Source organism: Lepidothrix coronata, unplaced genomic scaffold (assembly GCF_001604755.1).
Source record: "Lepidothrix coronata isolate B3197 unplaced genomic scaffold, Lepidothrix_coronata-1.0 Scaffold196, whole genome shotgun sequence".
NCBI lineage: Eukaryota > Metazoa > Chordata > Aves > Passeriformes > Pipridae > Lepidothrix > Lepidothrix coronata.
In genome coordinates, this window is record NW_016690376.1 from 755,167 (window position 1) to 774,554 (window position 19,388).

General features: G+C 43.4%; 1 protein-coding gene and 1 non-coding gene across 2 annotated transcripts; one reads left to right on the top strand and one right to left on the bottom strand.

Moving 5' to 3' along the window:
- Nucleotides 1-8,159: 8,159 nt before the first annotated feature.
- On the bottom strand, nucleotides 8,160-17,349 carry PSMA3 (proteasome subunit alpha 3). Its single transcript, XM_017831748.1, has 11 exons — nucleotides 17,258-17,349; nucleotides 16,243-16,325; nucleotides 15,105-15,228; nucleotides 14,276-14,377; nucleotides 14,082-14,155; nucleotides 13,470-13,542; nucleotides 12,448-12,513; nucleotides 9,849-9,895; nucleotides 8,921-8,988; nucleotides 8,714-8,778; nucleotides 8,160-8,348 (listed from the first exon to the last, which is right to left on the bottom strand). The coding sequence occupies exons 1-11, from the start codon at nucleotides 17,276-17,278 to the stop codon at nucleotides 8,304-8,306; spliced, it is 768 nt and encodes a 255-aa protein (XP_017687237.1). The 5' UTR covers nucleotides 17,279-17,349; the 3' UTR covers nucleotides 8,160-8,303.
- Nucleotides 17,350-17,419: 70 nt separating this feature from the next.
- TRNAK-CUU lies at nucleotides 17,420-17,492 on the top strand. The gene has a single exon. It is a non-coding gene; the product is annotated as a tRNA-Lys (tRNA).
- Nucleotides 17,493-19,388: the final 1,896 nt, after the last annotated feature.

Here is a 19,388-nt window from a genome sequence, read left to right on the forward strand (position 1 = left end):
CTGTTTTTCCTGAATAAACTATGTCCAGACTTTGTTATGCTTTGTGGCTGCAGCTCTCAGCTACAATCCCACGTGTTATCAGATGGGTGCAGGAATCAGTGATGCATTAACTGAGTAATTAATTGTGTTATTGGCAGCCCAGCAGCACAAGGAGAGTTTTAGTTCCCAGCTGGTGGAGCTGCTGCTCCCCCTGGCCCGTGAGCTGGGGGGGGGTTGGCATCAATCACACAATCCTTTAATTCCAGACTTAAAATGTGCCTTGTTTTAAGACTGATTTGGTAATCCTGTGTTTGGACAGAGCAAGAGCTGTGTTGTAAGAGGCTATTTTTATTCTTCCTGGAATTTTCTGATAGCTGACATATTTGTATCAAATGTTAATGTTGGCCAATTTAGGAACTACATCCCCATTGCCAGGGTTTACTTAGGATTGGATTTTAAAGCCAGTTTTTGCATGTTTTGTCACGTGCTGTTAAATTACCTGAATATAGATGTTTAATTTCTCTTGTTGCCTAGCAGAGGGATGCAAGGTACAGAATTTGATTACAAATACACTTAATTTCTTGTATTATTTCTCAGGACTGCAGGTTCACATTGGTGACCATAGTGATGCTGTTACAGCTGCACTGGGGGAGTCGTGCAGTGTTGTGAAAGAAGATTTGTGCAGCAGCTTTACTTTAGCTGTGGCAAAGGACTCTGGTTGTCATCACCTGCAATCAAGCCATCAGTCTGTCTTTCAAAACTTGGAAGTAGATGCTTGAAGTCCAGTGAGAATTTAGGAGTAAGTTTTTCTGTGGCAGGCACAAGACACTGGTTGGTACCAGAAATGTCTCCTGTGCACGTCCAGGCTGTCAGTGCAGCAGCCATTCCAGTGTTGTAAACTTAAATTTTTTAAACTCTTCATGCTTTTTAACTGGCTTCCAGATTATTTCTGCGTGCAGCCTTTTTTCCTGGATTCTGAAGTGTAGACCTTATTACTGATGTAAATAGTTTATCTGTGGAAGTTGTGAGCTTTGAAGGTGAGAACAGATGGTTTTTCTCCCGGATCAAGGGAGTGGTTTTGTGGGTAAATACAGTCAGTCACCAGTGTACAGATCAAGAAATAAACTTAAGTGCAAAACACTTAAACTTGCACCTCAATCTCTAAATAGTCTGTATTCTTCCAACAAAGTAAAACCTCTAGTTTATAATTACTGCTGCTTTAGTAAACTCCCACCTAAATCAAACACACCCAGGTGGTTTTGGGAGTGGCAACTACTTATTTTGTTGCTATGAAAACCAACAGGAGAAAATCTTCAAAGTTTTAGTATCTTCCTGTTTTGAGTAAGTTAAAATTCTGAAACAGAAGATAGTCCTCCTTAAATATTTCCCTTCTTAGACCTACCTTGTAGCAAGTGTGGTCACCTTTTCAGCCTTTTGTGATCTCAGACTGGGAGGAAATGTTTACAGAAGAGGTGTCTAATGCTGTCCATACCTCAGATGTCACTTGCTGCTGACTTTGGAGAGCTGAAATGGTTTGTTGTTTCACTTTGGTAAAGAAAACCAACTCTGGTTGGATTAATTTCTCTACTTGTATGAGCAGATTCGGGGTTTTCTTGTTTTTCAGTAGTTAAAGTGATCTGTCATGGTCAACCTGAAGAATCTTCCTTATTTATGCAACCTGTTGCTAGTTTATATCTTGTAGAGATAAAGAATAGGATTCTAATACTGATGGTGAGTCCTTGGACATGATCCACCTGCCAGCATAGGAGTGTCTCAAGCTTGTCAACACTGATCAACTGTTGATTAAAATAATCTGTTGTTACAGATGCACACTGTAGAGCAACATGATCCAACAGAATCAGGACTAGAGATGCACAGTCCTTCCGTGTAACTCTCCAGAAGCAATGTGTGTGTCCCCAGCAGCCTGGGCCTGGCCCAGGGAGGGAAGCAGCACTGCTGCAGAGTGTGGCTGCTCAGCAAAAGAAAGCTTGTGAGGGCAGTGGTTATGTGGTTCCAGGGCTTTTGCTTGTCCAAATTACTTCCATCACTTCGGGTTAATTTACTTTTCAGCCTCAGCCAGCGAGGCTGCAGTTGGTCAGTATTGATTCTTATTTGAAAGTATTAATGCCCTCAGTCTTTTGAATTAGAAGTTTTAAGCTATAAATAGCTGCTCTTGGTGAGAATCTACAGTACAGCCAGTGATTTAAATTCTGATTTTTTTTTTTCCTGCTTATCCACCTTTTGCCAAAGATACTTTTCATTTGTGTGTGTTGTTTGGAGGATATTATTACAGGTAGCTAATTGCCAAGGAGTTAGCTAACCAGTCAACATTTAACCTGTGGATTAATTGCCAGCCTGTCCTGTTTGCAGGAGGTTTGTACCTTCAGGGACGTGCTTTCCCCTGCAGTGCTCCCTGTACTCCATCACCTCATTAGTTACAGCTATAAACAGAACCCCTGAAAGGAGCCGTGTTGTGTGACATCCAGAACTCTGACACAGCAAAATACATGTCTTTTTGGAGAGTTTGATTATTCTAGATCAGCGAAAGGTCTTTTATTACTGTGGGAGGGATCTGTCTGCTCCTTGCAAGCAGCACAACGGGGGACAAACTGGTACGAGGGGAGACAGGAGCATTTGGCTGGGGGAGGCACTGCTTGTTAAAGTGACTGACAGGGAACACATTAAGCTACATTTTGATTCTGCCTCAAACAGTGTGTCAGATTTTTCCACTCCTGATGTGTTTGGGAAAAACAGGCTCTCAAAGTACCCTTTGTAGACTGGAAACCCCTAGAATTAGGGCTGAAGTTGAGCTTTAAGCATCTCTGCTAAAGTAGCTGGCGCTTCCTGTGCTGCTCTTGCCACCTGTTACTGCAGTCTGATGTAACAGGTCCCTTGTCCTTTCTGAAGTAACGAAATCAGCAGATTTCCTGCTTTCTAAAAGCCCAACAAAGAAAATAAATTTAACTTCCAAAAACTTAGGCATCACTTGGGTGGGTTTGGGAGGGGTGGGTGGGTTTGGAATGCATCAGCTTTTGGGTGAATTTACTACAATTGAACCTGCTGAAATTGGAATCCTAAGGAATGCATTTTGGATGTGCAGACGTATGTATAACAAATTATATCTAATTTTATGCAGCAATAAAACACCCCATGTTCTTCCTAAACCCTTGCTTGGCTTGTTTTATCACATTGCCTAAAATGGTATTTTCAGTGGGCAGTTCTTACACTGTTTTTTGGGGAAGAGTTCAGGGGATTTCAGTTCTTCCTGTATCTGATGATACACAGTGTTTGGACTATAACTATATGATGCTGCTGCCTGCTTTATTCTGGTTGTCCATTTTTGGTTGGCACAGCAACTTGTAAGAACCATTTTTAAACAGCTCTTTGGGAGTCCTTTAATAGCAACGTACTGAAGATGAAAAAGCTCTGCGTGGGGGTGGCTCAGTCCATCTGCAAATAGGAGACTTGGTTTGAGCCTGGTTGTAGCTCCTGTGTTCTCAAATACTAGAATGTATTTGCTGTAAGGCTCTTACCTCTTCTACCACTTGTTTTCTGCAGCTCTGTGTAATTGGACATAATAGGCAGCAAGAATTTCTATAATGGAAAGTTACAGGCAGTTGGTGTCTCAAAATAGTTCTCAATTCTTAAGTAAAAGTGACTTCCTTGCTGCACGGAACTTGAAAAACTGGTGGGTGGGGGTAAGAGCTGGTTCTCGTCTCACAGACACAGGCAACTGAAAGGAGAAAATGAGGGGGAGAGAACAGTCTCTGTGCTGTATTTTTGGTGCTCTTACGGAGTCAGAATTGTCATGACAACTCTTACTATTTTTCTCTTCATAGTCATGAAGCTTTACTTCATTTTAAGGTCACGATTCTCTTCCAGCCGATAAATCCGTAAGATGCGGAGCTGCGTTCAGTGTTTTGTGTTCCCTTCTATGGCTGTGGTTTTATCTTCAGGAAGAGACTTGCAAAACAGCATATGGAGTTATTCCAAATCTCCTTCCTTAAGGGTGACTGGGACCACAGAGGCAGAGAGCATCCCAGGCACTGCTGTATCCACACGGACAGTCACGCTTTCAGCATGTGGGGCTTTTAACCTCAGGCCATGGAGCTATTTTTGGTGATGAGAAGGAAGTTACAGATGACCCAATGCTTGGCATACTGCAGATCTGCATGAGACACGTTCTGCTTGGAACGTTTCCTTTCTGAGAGTCAGCACCAATTACAGATGAGTAGTATTTCTTCTGGAGATACTCTCATGGATATCTGCCACACAGGGAATTTCACATATGGGTTACTTCTAACAACCCTGCCATCATTTCAGCAGCAGCACTAGCAGTTGTAAAGAGGATATTATCCAAACGAGTAACTTTTACGACCACATTAAGGGAGCATAAAATTAATAATCTTGATGTAATAGCCTAAACTTGATTTTAAATTCTGTAAGTGCACTTCCATGTTCTGAAACCTGCCCTGGTGCAATCATGGATGTGTGTTTAAATGAACTAGATAATAGAGCCTGTTGGTTTTTAGTTTGTCACCTGCAGTTCACCCAGTCCCCTTCTTAATTGTCTTTACAAAGCTCCTGTGCGTGGACTTGCTGACTAAATAATTGTAGCAGGGAATGTGACGTATCCAGTCTCAATAAATATCAGAGTAGTGATTCATCCAAGTGCTGAGTAACAGCCAGTAGATGGAGGAGACTTAAGGAGGAAGCATCTTTCTGTACAGCCCACTCTTGTGTCACTGTTGGATCTGTTTGTCTAAATCACTCCTCGGTGGAGGGAATGACTTCAAGCCAAGAGATGAGTTGGTCTGTACACTCCTACTTCCTGGTGTTCTGGCTAAGCCCTGTGTTTTGGGTCTTAAGCAACAGAACATGCCATTAAAGCTCTGAGCTGAAAGCATTTCAGCATGGCAAGAACTGGAGTTCTGCATTCCACGTGGGTATTTAACGTTCTGCTGTGTTATGTGTTCCCATAAATGGCCAGAGTCTGGACAAAGTAGGTTAGTTGTGGAGCCTGAAGCTTTCCTGCTATCTTTAGAACTGAAACTTCCCAGTGCTTTGGGCAGAAATAACCCAAATGAGATTCTTAAATCACCTCTTGCTCAGATCTCCAATTCAGAAGTTTTTACCCTGCCCTTTTTTTTGCCTTGCAACGCATTTTCACATTTCAGTTTTACACTGAAGTTCTAACAGACCATTTTCAAGCCACTTATGAAAGCTAATTTTAATTTTTAATTTTCCTGTAGGAAAACACTCCGCCTTTCAAACCTTTAGCTGCCTGATCAGTTGTTCTCTGGGCTTAAACCAAACTCTTGTCCTTAGATATTGTTTAAGCCTGAAGGGTAAAGGGAATTTCTACAGTACAGCCAGGCTTTTTTTTCCCCCTAGTCATGTACTTAAAACAGAGCTGCTAAAAGTAGGCTTTTTGGGGGTTTGTGATTTAATATTACTTTCTCTTGTTCTGGAACAGATCTAGTCCTCACTTAATAATATTAGATCCAGCTTGAGCCTTTCTAGAGCTTAGCATTCTCCGAGGGATTTCCCTCAGAGAGTCTGTATTTAGGAAAAAACCCCCAACGTGGTCTTCAACATTTAACAGAAGTTTAATGATGCTGTGCTGTCCTACTGCCATTTTAATTCTTTATTTGATCAGTGTTGCCATGAGTAGCCAATGCCTTCTTTTTGAAATTCTTCCCCTGCTCAGCTTCAGTTTGACACAGCAACAAGCAAATGCTGCTTCTCAGTAGCAAAACTCACTGAAGCTTCTACTCAGCCCATCAGGTGTAGAGTAAATTGGTGTAACATGACCATGGCTAACACATGACTGTATAATTAAGCATTCTTAAGTAACTTGCATCCAATTAGCAAGTGACTCGTTAAAGGCAGTGTGGTTGTCTCATTGCTTATCCCCGTTGGAACTGCAAGGCTACAGAAGTAGCTGTGATGGGGGGTCTGGAGTAGGGTTTTTTTGGCTGAAATGAGTCCTTCTGGGCTAGAAATCTATTCTAATTTCCCTGGGCCTTCTTGATAAGAGGTTGCAATGCTGAGCTTCAGATAAAATAGAAGCCTGCGAGCTTTCTGAAGTTAAGGGACTATTCAATATTAAAATAACTTGTTCAGTGTTTTCATGCTTTTTTTTTTTCTGCTTGACCCCCTTCTGAGAAATGCAACTATTTTTTCTCCACCTGCTAATGCTCACTTTTTTTCCTTCTTTCCTCATCTTGTAGTCAATAGACATGGTAGGTTTTTTCTTCAGATAAAAATCAGTTCTCATAAACAGGCTGTACCTCTACTCTGATAAACTGTGATTTAATTTGTAAAAAAACCCTGATGGTAACAATCATCTTGTTTAACTAAATTTTGCCAGGACAGGCAAGGCTGCTGTGCAGCACTTTGCATGTCCTGCAACCCACAGCCTCTTGAGCTGCTTCTCATTTGATTTATAAGTTCTCACAACAAGCAAGAAAATAATTATAGTTCCTCAAAGGAGCTTTTAGATTGCTATTGGAAATTTTGGATAAGCAAGTAGGTAGCTCTGTTCCTACCTCTTATCTCTTCACATACTGTGGAACATCTTCCTTCTGTTTTATCTTATAAATATGCACAGGTGATACTATTGCCCTTCTCACTGTCCCCTGGAACCTGACTTGTGTAAAGAGTTCCTGTCCCTAATTCTGAATGGCTGTCACTGAAAGGGAGGGAGAGAGGAATGGATGGATGTGTCATCAACATTTTAGGTACAGAAGCCAGACAAGGTGAGGAGAACCAGGCAGGTCCCTGCTGGGAGTACAGGAGTGGCATTTTGGGTGCTGGTGAGAAGTTTCCTGCCTGGTGCTCACCCGTGACTCAAACAGCTGAGTCAGCAGGAAACTGCAGTAGTAAATTGAGTTTGGAGCAGTGTAACAGGGCACTGGGGGCTGACTCAGTGGAGCAGCTGGGCTGTTGCCTCAGGAGGAGCCACTGAAGGAGGCTGCCTGGCCTGGCCATGACTAATCCTGGTCTGGCAGGCCTGACTGATGCTCTCAGCAGGCTCTGAAAGCTACACCCAGCTGGACAGGCAGGAGCTCAGGTAGACTGGCTCCACCTAAGGCTGGAGCCTGAGACAGACCCATCCCTCTCCAGTGACCTTCCCCTGCCACAAAAAGGAAGCAGAACTTGTACCTGACAATCCCAGTACAAGGACAAGGCCAGGTATAAAAATAAACCTATATGGGAAAGCTTTGGTTTTAAGACCTGGTGATGGTAGGTCTGTGGTACTAAAGCTGAGGAGTTTGATTCATTACACAAATAAGCATTTTAACTGCATGTACAAACAAGACTTCCCTTTTAACTGAGTTTTAAGGTGATAAACAGAACAGTTTTTTAACCTTCTAGAATCACAGAATGGTTTGGGTTGGAGGGACCTTAAAGATCATCCAGGTGAACCCCCCTGCCATAGGTGGGGACACCTTCCACTGGACCAGGTTTCTCCAAGCCCTATCCAGCCTGGTATTTCAAGACTTAGAAGTGACTAGAATAGGCAGTCTTTTTTTCCTAGGAAGTGGGGAAATAGAGCACCAAGGCTTGCTTTCAACTTCTGGAAAGGTCAACAATTTATGAAACTAATTCAGAAGTGGTTTAAGAAATTACAGCTGAATAAAGCTATTTAAAAATAGATTGGCTCTGCAAGCATTAATTCCAGTTACATTGCTTGATAGGCCTCACAGCTTTAGAACTTACCACAAGCACTGTTTTAAATTGAATTAGTTTTTAATTTCTTCTATTCCTCCAATAAGCCTAGGCTTAGTACTTAAGATTAAAATTCCTTTTCTTGAGCTCCTGCTTGTTATAGAAGCTGTTTGGAATTGTCAGCTGTGCACATCACCTTAACCTGTAACCTGCTGCTTGCAGTCAGCTGTGGTGTTCTGTCTTCTGCCAAGAGCAATCACAGACTGTGGCTATGAATGAACTGCAAATTGTGGTATTGGTTAATCAAGGAATAAAAAAGTACTAGTTTTTAATACTAAACTATGCAGCATAAACAAGAGACCTGTCTAATTTCTAAGGTTGTTCTTCTGTGCACGTCTGGCTCAAATAAAGTGCTGTAGGAAGCAACCAGCCTGATAATGTCTTGCCTTCCTAATGTCTGTTTAGGTACAGTTTCTGGCCTATACTTTTTGAAATAAAAGCTCACAGACGGTAAAATGGAAAATTTATTAGTGCAAGTTGGTCACTCAGCTTTTTCCAACAAGTACATACCATCATCCCATGCTTAATGCATTATAAACAAACATGGTCTAAGATAAGAAAAGTTGAACTTATTTTGGAGTAACAATGTGTTACATATTGTCATCATCTGATTCATCTTCCTCTTTCAAAGATTCCTGTTTCAAAAAAAAAGTGTAATTAAAACATAGTTTAACAGTTATTTTATAATTCAGCCTGTGATAAGTACAATGAGTTTTGCTGTAGCTTCACAACCCTCTCACTGTCCAAAGTCTTGTATTCAGCAGTTCAGCTCCCAACAAGGCATTTACTTTTGAAGGAGAAGGACACCAGCGGTGCAAGCTTCTGAACTGCAGGTTCTGAAAGCAAGAACTACCCCTGGATTACACTGTAACCTTCAGTACTGTCCCCCTGAATAGCACCAGCTCCCACTGAACTGATGTGTGTTGGAATGATACATTTTCCAGTCCTCACAACAACTTGTCAAGTGAAGCACTGAGACAACACCGAAGTCAGACCTTACCTTGGCATATTTTTCTGCTTCTTCCCTGATGTCTTTGGGAACAATTTCATGTTTTCCATTGGTTACTGCCAATAAAAAGAGTGCATGTTATGTACAATTCACACAATGACCTTGACATAAAGAGCAAATTTAAGAAGCAATGTTTTACTTGAGTCATAGAAAGATATATATTTTCTAGAGTGTTTAGAAATAGTAGAAATGCATTACTTTCTCCAACCCAGCTGAGTTCCAGCTCAAAAGCTTTATCCTTTACTTCATCATGAACTATGTAGATTCTGGAAGGAACAGACAAAGTACAGGTTAGAACAGACTGATCAACAAGCTAAATATACTTTTATTATATCCTTAAATATACTTCTTCTGTTGAAGTATTCTTATGAGTAATACAAGTTCCCCCTGTGCTTTCTCCCCACCAAACACAGAGAATTAATTTTCCAGGCTTAACTGCCAGTCTAACAATACCTTAAATCAATACAGCTAAGATGCAGGTTGAGATGTTCAAGTTGCCCTGACTGGAACAAACGTTAAGATTTAAATACTGCAGAACCAAGGCTGCATCATCACTGCCTTCTGCCACATGAGTTATAACACAGCCTGGAGTGTCCTGCCTTTCCCTGCAAATCTTACTCCAGGTTCTTTCTAGCCAACACAGATAAATACTTGGAGATGCTGGAGGAAGGAAGGATACCTGCAGCACCACACTAAGTACTTCAAATTAAAGTCTAATAAAAGTGCTGTGAAACAAATATAAAGACTAAAGTGAGTTCTGAGCTGAGGCAGAGTTAAAGGACAGAAGCATTTCCATGATTTGAAATTCCATGTCTAATTTGTGCCATTCTAGATCTGCTCTGAGTTCCTGGCCAGGTTGTAAGAAGACAGATCCCACAAATTCCTTCCTCCAGCTGCTGCTGTGACAGCCTCAGACACAAACTCCAAAATCACCTCACGTGCTGCAACACCAATGAGAGAAGCGTAGTCACTGCTTTATAACCTAAGCAAGAGCCAGGAAATGCTGGAAATTGCAGTTTTGCAGCTGCAGATTATTAAATCTGTGACAGTTTTTTGTGACAATTTGCTTCAGTTTGAAACCACAGCAGGCTCACCAGCATGGATTTTTGTCAGGTTGGACACTTACATTTTTGCCACCTCTTTAACAACATCACGGCAGGTCATTTCTTTCATCTGTGGACAAAAAAACCCACACAGGATAAGAGAATATAATGTTTTCCACTTCCACGAGGCCAGAACTGTGGCTGTGAATGTGTCTAATGAGCTTAGTGTTCATTAGAAAGTAACAGAAAGTAAAGGCTAGGACCACATTTATTCCCTATTTATTTCCTATCTTTCAGCCTGTCTGTGCAAGTCATTCTGGCAGTGAGAAATTCTACAGCTGAAGGAATCTATGAAAAAAACCATTACTTGGAGACTTCCCCACTTTAAAGCACTCATCAGCTGGAAGCTTAGAAGCTACACGGGTGACCTTGGCATCCTAAAAGCTTCACTTCTGGTTGGATGCTTTATGATCAACTGATATAAAATCACCAAATGTACAATATGGGGGAGGCACCATATTTTCACATATAATATTCCTTCTAGGTAGTAGAGTAATACTTTTGGTCTTGCCAACATTCTGTGCAAGCAATTTTGACTTTTAATTAATGCTCCAAGAGGATAATATTGTTTAGCAACCAACTGCCTGCCTGAGCAAGGTATCAGCAACTCATTTTATATTTTCTCAGTTATATCACAGTCTTTGGACAGTTTCACAGTTAATTAAAATAAAGTCTGGTGCAAATTTCCATGGCATAATAAACTTATGTTTTGTAGGTCAAATCTCTTGCCAGTCAACTCTTCTGGGCTATGAAGCAGTAATATATTCTACTATATTTCATTAGTGCAGTTTACCATCTCTTAGGATTCCCAAAATGTTTTCAAACCTGTAGTAGGGAAGCCAGTTTTGAGACACTGGTGAAGGAATTAAGATTACAACAGCCCTTGGTTCATGCTGAGTTGTCACAGCCCTTTCTGGAGTCAAGCTCACACCCTCAGAAGCCAGAGAAGAAGTGCCTGTGCCTCGTTAGACAGATGTGCCCTCACAGTCCCAGCTGGAGAACTTCCCTAACAGACAGAGACCCTTTGCCCCAGGCTTTGAATTTGTGACACTCAGTGGCATTTGTGACACTCAATCCCTAACACAGCACTGGCTGCTGTGCAGAGATGTCACTTGTGTCACACAAACATTTACATTACTGGGTGTATTGATGCATATAAAGGTACCGATCAAATAGGAAACCCCAAAGGTCTGCCACTGTCATGTGTATTTACAAGTGAGAAAACTGAATTTAATTTTTCTCATCATCCTTTTCCCATCCCACTGCAGACACTAAAGGTAAACACTGTAACACTTTTATCATGGAAGTTGATGATCCATGTATCAAAAAGTTGTATGTAGCATCAGAGCTGCACAAGATCAAGAGATTCAAGCAGTGTTCACACAACTCCAGGTTTTGCCACAGCTGAAGATTACAGACATTCCCATAAAATGCAAGAGATGTGATGAATGCAGGGTTTTCTTCTTGTACCCTCAGCTACACGAGGGTTTCACATGCTGTGTCCCTCCCAGATACAGGATCTGCTCTCTGGTACCTGTAAGGCAGGTTTAGTTTTGACTCCCCGCTTGCCTCTGTCCACCTGGAGTCATCCCTTCCCCAGGGACCAGTCCGAGCTGACAGGCTGCTCCAGGCTGGATCACCCCACAAAAGCTTTTGTACTTCTGTCTTTTCCCCATCTTAGCTTTACCAAATTCATCTTGTCAAAATTAGCTCTGACCTGGAAACCTGCCCAGTCTAGAGTTCCAGCAATTCACATTATTAACTATGTCAGTCAATAAAGCAGAAGTTTTTGAAAATCTCAGCACTGCACAGAAAATTGAACTTCTTGGGTAGAAATTAATTTTTTTTGGAGTACATTGTATGTTACCCAACATATCACTGTCTTTCTGCCAGTGTGCACACAGGGAAATTAAAATTAGGATTTCCCAGATGCCACAATTTCAGTATCAGAATCAGATGATCATGCAGCCTTCTTACTTTTAATTTGCTATTCAAGCATCTGACCAGATTCAAAACTGACTGAATTCAGTCTAAGAATGTTCTAATTTTCCTGTAATTTTTCAATTGTGATGCTACAGCACCATAAACAGACTATTCTTAAAAGTATAATGATCAAATACACTCTGAACTTTTCCATGCACAGCTGGGATGTCCCTCTGCACACCAAAGTAAGATGCAAGCAAAATATCACAGAAAAAGTACAGGAGACAGACCAGGAGATGGATTCCCATGTTGTCTCCAACTCCAAGCGTGTCAGATATTAAAAGAGGAAGATGGAAACGCTTCAGGATTCTTACATAATTAAAATCAGGCACACTTCAATACCTTTTGGTAGTGTGCTTTCCACAGACTAGTTTGTCCTTAACAAGGCCAACTTTTTTGAACTTGTTAAACAAAAGTTTGTACAGCACCCTGTACAATGCTGCCCTATGGTTTTCAATCAGAATGTAAAGCTTATTTACACCTTTGTATTCACTCACTCACTTTACTCACTGGCAAATGTAGAAGGAAATATTCCACCTGCTTCTCCTGTATTTTATACATTTTAGGCATCCAAAAAGAGAACATCATAAGCTAGGAATACTTGTCTTGAAAAAGCACAACAAAACTGTAACACCATACCTGAAGTTTTTCTATCTCTGTTTTTGCAGCCTGCCTGGCTTTACCAATGGCACACCCCCAATAACCCTAAAAGAAAAAAAAATAAAATATGCAAATTAATTAAATATTAAATTTTCTACAGCTCTTACTGTCCCTTAGCATATGACAACCCCACCCTGCTCACACAGTGAGAGGCCAATACACAGTACTGGTGGTGTTCTCTCAGGGCACATCCCCAAATTGTTGAGCAGAACCCAATTTCTAAATCAAGTGCTATCTCTGTTGATAGAAAAGAGAAGTGCTCAGTAGTTCCTGGACAAAAACTTATCTGCTCAAAATTTTATAACAGATATTTTTTATTGCTATTACAGTAAATAGAAGAACAAGCTAGAATTAGTTTGAAGAGAGAAGTTCTACAGGAACTACAGATCAAAAAAAAACCCACACCTGAACCCAACCTACTGTGAAAACATATTAAAACACATAAAAATTAAGCACTTCTGTTTCCTTCAACAGCCCTGGTATGGATATATTTTAAGAAAATTTTAAAAAATCAAACAGTATGAGTGTGTCTCTTCCACTGTGTGACACACAGCTGAAAATGCAGCCCTAACAACAATTAACAACAATTTCTATTTTGATTTGACTTGCTGTTGGCAGCCAGGGCCAGAGGAACAGCCCTCTCTTAGCTGGAGTACTCAGGGAATGGGGTATCACTACAATACTTGCCTGTCTGGGGCAGTGCATGGGAGTTTTCACTGGATGTAGCCAGCTGGAATGAACTTCAAAATTCTGAGAGACAAGTCTTAAACTTGTTTCTCAGATTGTACTTCTAGGAAGCACACAGAGTGTGTGTTTAACAAGCCATGCAAATGAGCAAACCCCAGCTCTGGTCATTTGAAGCAGTAATTCACCAGTGATCTTCCCAGGCAAAAAGAGAAAAAAATCAACAGCCCTTCTGGACCAACACTTACTATTTTCCTAATTAGGAATTTTTTAAAGGGGAATTTATGCCGAGATGGAAATATTTGTGCCACACTCACGTATGAAACTCCTGATGGATCAATCATGTACAGTTGTGCACCATCATCACTGTCATAGGACCCCAACATGAAACTGGAGGAGAAAAGAGAAATTAAAAACATTTCTTCTGCCACCACACCCAGAACTACAGAGACCACACCAGCTCGGGTTTCCTACACTGCTCCTGGGGCAAAACTCCTGCTACGCTCTATTGAGCATCTGTTGAGTGTTCTCATGACAGCAAGTTGTCAGAAACATTTTACTGACCAGTAACTTGACCTCTGTTTATCAGTCCCTTTGTACTAGAGCCACATAGTAATTGTAACCTGCTCTTTAGGTATCAGGACAAAAACAGGATGATTGCAGAGGAAAGTTCTGCTTTTGCCACTGTCACAGACTTAACAGCACAAACTCTTCAACTTTAAAACCCAGGAACAAACTGGCAATCTGCTACAGGAATCTGAATTCTTCACCTGAGGTTTTACACACACAGGACAAGAACGGAGAGGGGAATCTCTTTATGAGGTGAATTATGGGTTACTAATTCAGAGTTTAAAAAAAGACCTTAGACAGGCAATTCCAGCAATTGTGAACCAAAAGCCAGTTACAAAGTGTGTGTGTGACAGACTCACCTGCAGCCAAAGGGTCTGACAGCACTGTACAGGGTGTAGGCGTGCACATACATGGCCACTCTGTCCGCAAGGTGCTGCGTGGGAAAAGGGAAAACAAACACTGGAAACCCTTATTTACAGGAATCAAACCTCAAGTAATGACACTGAATTCTCTGTGTCGAGACTAAAAGCCAAAAAACCTGAGAATTCCTTACCTTCAGAGGAATATCATAGCCATAGTTGGATCTAAAGTTGGAAGCCTCTTCCCTGGCGATGTCTGCCAAGGAGCGGGCGTCTGCCAGCAGCCCTGCCACTGCCTGCAAGGAGAATTCATCAGCCAGGCCTGACACACGTTTAATTCTCGCTGAAATTAATTACTAGCACTGAATTCAAAATTCATCTTCATCTGCCATCAAGCTCAAAACGTGTCAATGTGGTTATATATTAACACAGAACAGTTTTTCTCTAGGAAAATCAATAACCAAAGTTTATGTTAAGTGGTGTCTTATGATTTGCCATGGCTCCACTAACCCAAACAATATTTCATATGGTGTATATCCAACATGTTTCACATTTCTGTCACACAGTAACCACTACTTGACATCATCCTGACATCACTATTATGGATTAGCCAGCCATACACTGGTATTTAAAGAATTCAGGCAATTCCCACACGTTTGAGAATCCTGTATGCAGCACTTAACACACCTTATTTGTTAACTCTGTAGTAAAGTACCATTTTAACACTTGTGTTTATATTGTCATTCAACTGGAATGCTGAAAAGCATTTCAAAAAAAAGTTAAAACAGCCTCAAAATATGTCAATCTTCTGTTACAAATCTGGCTTTTATTTATGCATGTTTGTGTGCAATCGAGAATAAATTACAGAAAACAGTAAAAAACCCACTGGCATTTTCTGCACACAGAAACATCATCATTACTTTATTAATCTACTTATTATTGATCCTCTGATTCATAGATTTCTCGTTTTGAGGGGGGGGTCCCTTGGAATTTACGGAAACCCAAAATGAAATGGCCCCTTACCATCCCAACGTGTCGGTCGACATTGAAGAGACGTTTATTGGAACCCTCCTCATAAAGCTTGGACAGAACTAGTTTTTCTACTCCAAAGACAACACCATCTTTGCATCTTATCCCAATTGCTGTACTGGAAGACAAGATAAATGTCAGTTCCTCACAGAGAACCGCAGTGGAAAATAAATAACAGAGAATTAACAAGACACCACAAACAATCACATGATTTCCACAGAAGTAAAGTTGTTACAACTCCACTTTAGAAGTGAAGACAACAAGGGGGGAAAGAAGCCAACACTCACCAAACCTTTATTTTCTCAAACAAAGGAGGGAGCTGCCAAAAATTCCCAACCCAACATTTTTGGATAGAGTGGGGGAATTGTTTGGAGCAACAGCAAAGCCACTGCCACACTCTGCTGAGTGACACTGGAGTGAAATTCATGGACTGTTCACCCTCTCCTTTTGGCAAATTCCCTGTTGGTCTAGGAGATGGGACAACTCTTTCTCTAACCCTCAAAAAGTGCCTCATCAGGCATAAACTACCAACCATGGCAACCACAAAATACCTGGCTAACCAAGGAACGGGTTGATCGGAACATGTTGCCCAGAGAAGCTGTGGCTGCCCCATCCCTGGAAGTGTTCAAGGCCAGGTTGGAGGGGGCTTGGAGCAACTTGATCTAGTGGAAGGTGTCCCTGCCCATGGCAGAGGGTTGGAATGAGATGATCTTTAAGGTCCCTTCCAACTCAAACTATTCTGTGATTTATCCTTATCTGGAGCCTGTGGCTACGAGCAGACACCGGGGTGATCCAGCTGTGCCTTGCCAATCACTCATCTCACTGGGATTTTCCCTTCACAACATTCCTCTGCACAAACTCCAGGGAAGACAGATATTCCCAGAGGAGCTGATGTAGCTTTAGCAGAACTTGGATGTCCTCCATTTCTTGAGGAATCCCTAGGAAGTTATTACACATGGAGGCCCTGAGCATGTTTCAGTGCCTCAATTCACATCCAGAAAATGGGCTTTTAGATCAGAACTAATTTTAACATCATAATTGTACCTGCAACACCATTATGTTTCTGTAGTCCAACGACACTGCTTTAAAAGAGGCCAGCAAACAGAGAGAGGTGCAGATATTTGTATCTTACCTGCTGTTCTCCACTGCTTTCATAGCATATTCCACCTGAAACACTCTGCCATCTGGAGAAAATGTGGAAGCTGACAGGTCGTACTGGAGGAGAAAACACAATGCTCAGGAAAAATAACTGAACACATCATATCCCAGTGTTTAAAGATCGAGTCTACTTATTTAAGAATGCAGGGCTGTCACTGACAGAGCTGGCTGTGCACTCCCAGGAGCAGGGTGGGACATACAGAGACAGGAGAAAACAGAGCCTAAAAGCCAGGAGAGGCCATTTCATCAGTGCTGGGTGAAACTGCAAATCCCATCAATCCAGATGCTGAACGGGTCTGAAATCACTGGGCATTACACAATATATCAGACTTATGGGAACTTTCTGTCCGCCTTCACATTTCATAGAATCCCAGACTGGCTTGGGTTGGAAGACACCTTAAAGCCCACCTCATTCCACCTCTGCCATGGGCAGGGCCACCTTCCACTAGCCCAGGCTGCTCCAAGCTCTGTCCAGCCTGGCCTTGGATACTTCCAGGGATGGGGCAGCCACAGTTTCTCTGGGCAAACCTGTGCCAGGGCCTTACCACCCTCACAGGGAAGAATTTCTTCCCAATATCCAACTTAAATTCAATTTCCAATACCCAACCTCTTCCACCTTCCACCCATCACTCCTTGTGCTCTCACTACAACTCCCGACCAAGAGCCCCTCTCCGGCCTCCCTGCGGGCCCCCGTTTATTTTACAATTCCTGATAGCAGGAATTGTAATGCACAAACATTTGAAATGCACAAACGCATATTATGCACAGAAGTATAATAAGTGTTTTATCCCCGCCCCGCCCCCGCCGCCGGTTCCCGGGGCCTCACGGGCCGCAGTGACTCAGCCCTCCCGCAGCGCCCCGCGGCCACCCCCCTCGCCCTCACCCCGGCGCAGGGCGGCCCCGGGGGCGGTGGGGGCCGGTCCCGGCGGGCAGTGCAGCCGCGCTATCCCGGCGATCCGGCGATCGCGGCGCGATCCCGGCGCACTCACCCCGGTGCCGATGGAGCTCATGGCGGCGCCGCTCCCAGCCCGGCCCGGCTCGCGCGCACCGCGCAGCACCGCGCACGCGCATTGGGCGCCGAGCGGCGGCCCCCGGGTGTGACGTCACGCGCCATGCGCTGAAGGGCGCTCCGTGTGGCGCGTATTTCCAGCGCCCGGCTAGCTCAGTCGGTAGAGCATGGGACTCTTAATCCCAGGGTCGTGGGTTCGAGCCCCACGTTGGGCGCATTAATTTTGTGCCCTCTCCCGCCGATTCATTTTTGGAGCGCTCCCGGCCGAGAAACCGCCCGCTTCACGTTGGGCGCAGCAGTTTTGTGCCCCTCACCCCTTTGGAGGCATCCCAGCGGGAAAACACCGCCCCACCATCCCTGAGGGGGATTCACCGCCCGCTCCGCCTTGGGCCCAGCGCTTTTGTGCCCCTCGCTCTTTAGGAGCGCTTCTGACGAGAAAGTGCCGCCTCACCACCCTCTCCCAACATCCCTGAGGGGGATTCACAGCCTGCTCCAGGTTGGGAGCGTTACTTTTGTTCCCCTCGCTCTTTTGGAGCGCTCCCGGCGGGAAAATACCGGCTTTCCACCGTCTCCCACCATCCCTGAGGGGGATTCACCGCCCGCGCTCCGGAGAACCGGGAGGCTCCTGAGGGAATCCCGCAAATACAGCCTGTGGAAGTGATTAATACACTGTTATCCCTGAGAAAATTAGTTTTCATAAGTGAGCTGGGTGCAGCAGTAACGTGTACATAGTAAAGTAGGAGCTGGGATAATCTTGGCACTAAACGCTGCGTGCCTGCAAAAAATTGCTCTTCTTAATAAATGGTTTTGAGGCAGGAATGACATGCACATAATAAAGCAGGAGCTGTGCTAATCCTGGCACTGGCTACTAAACATTGCATCCCTGAAAAAAATTGCTTTATTTAATAAATGAGCAGGATGCAGGAATCGGAGAAATTAATACGTTAATGAAGTAGGAGCTGTGGGTGCTCTCGAGGGCAGGGAGGAATTACAGAGACACCTGGACAACCTGGAGAGCTGGGGAAGAAACGGCCCAGGGAAATTTTATAAGAGCCAGGGTGGGATTCTCCACCTGGAATGGGGTAACCCTGGTTACACACAAACTGGGGGAGGAGGGGCTGAAGAACAGCCACAAGGAAAGGGATCTGGGGGTTTATAGAAGGAATAAATTCTCCCCTGTGAGGGTGGTGAGGCCCTGGCACAGGTTTCCTGGAGAAGCTGGGGCTGCCCCATCCCTGGGAGTGTTCAAGGCCAGGTTGGACGGGGCTTGGAGCAACCTGGGATAGTGGAAGGTGTCCCTGCCCATGGAAGGGGGATTGAAACTGGATGGCCTTTTAGGTCCCTTCCAACACAAACCATTCTGGGACTCTGTGGTTTGGGTTGGTCCATCACTGGAACAGACTCTGCAGGGAAGTGCTCAGGACACCGAGCCTGTCAGAGCTCAAGGAGCTCTGGATGGTGCTCTCAGCCACACGATTTAGTTTAAGTAGTCCTGCAGGGACCTGGAATTGTGGTGACTTATAACTTATGGTATTACAATCCTTATGGGGTCCCTTCCAACTCAAGATATTCCCTAATTCTATGAAAAGGGAAAGGAAGGGAACGAGGTAAAGCCCCTTCTCCCAAGGACCAGCTCCCACTGACACAGCACAGACACAGGCAGACATAACAGGCTCATTAATATAATAATATTCTTCCTGTCAGCAGGACTCAGCTGGAGCTGTTTGCAGTTGGCTAGCACCCATCTTATGGAATGGCATCCAGTCCAGAACCAGGGACTTTAGAGGAAAATCCTCCAGTTACTGCAGAGGTTTGTGTCTGCCACTGTCCTTCAGGATAAATCATGTGTGCTCACTGTGAATTTCCTGTGAGGATCCATGGATCTCTGCCGTGCCAGGGAGGGAAGAACTACAACAGTCAGGCTGTAAAAAAACCAGCCAACCCCCTCTCTACACGATCACACATTTAGGGTGTGATCTCCAAGGGCTTCCCAGGGCAAGCCATTAATAGTCTTTCTCACCCCTTCCATGAACTAAGAATCGTGTTTATGTCCTTAACAGGTCCCAGGACTCTGCACTTCAGCCCAGCAGTAACACAGGAGTCAGGAATTC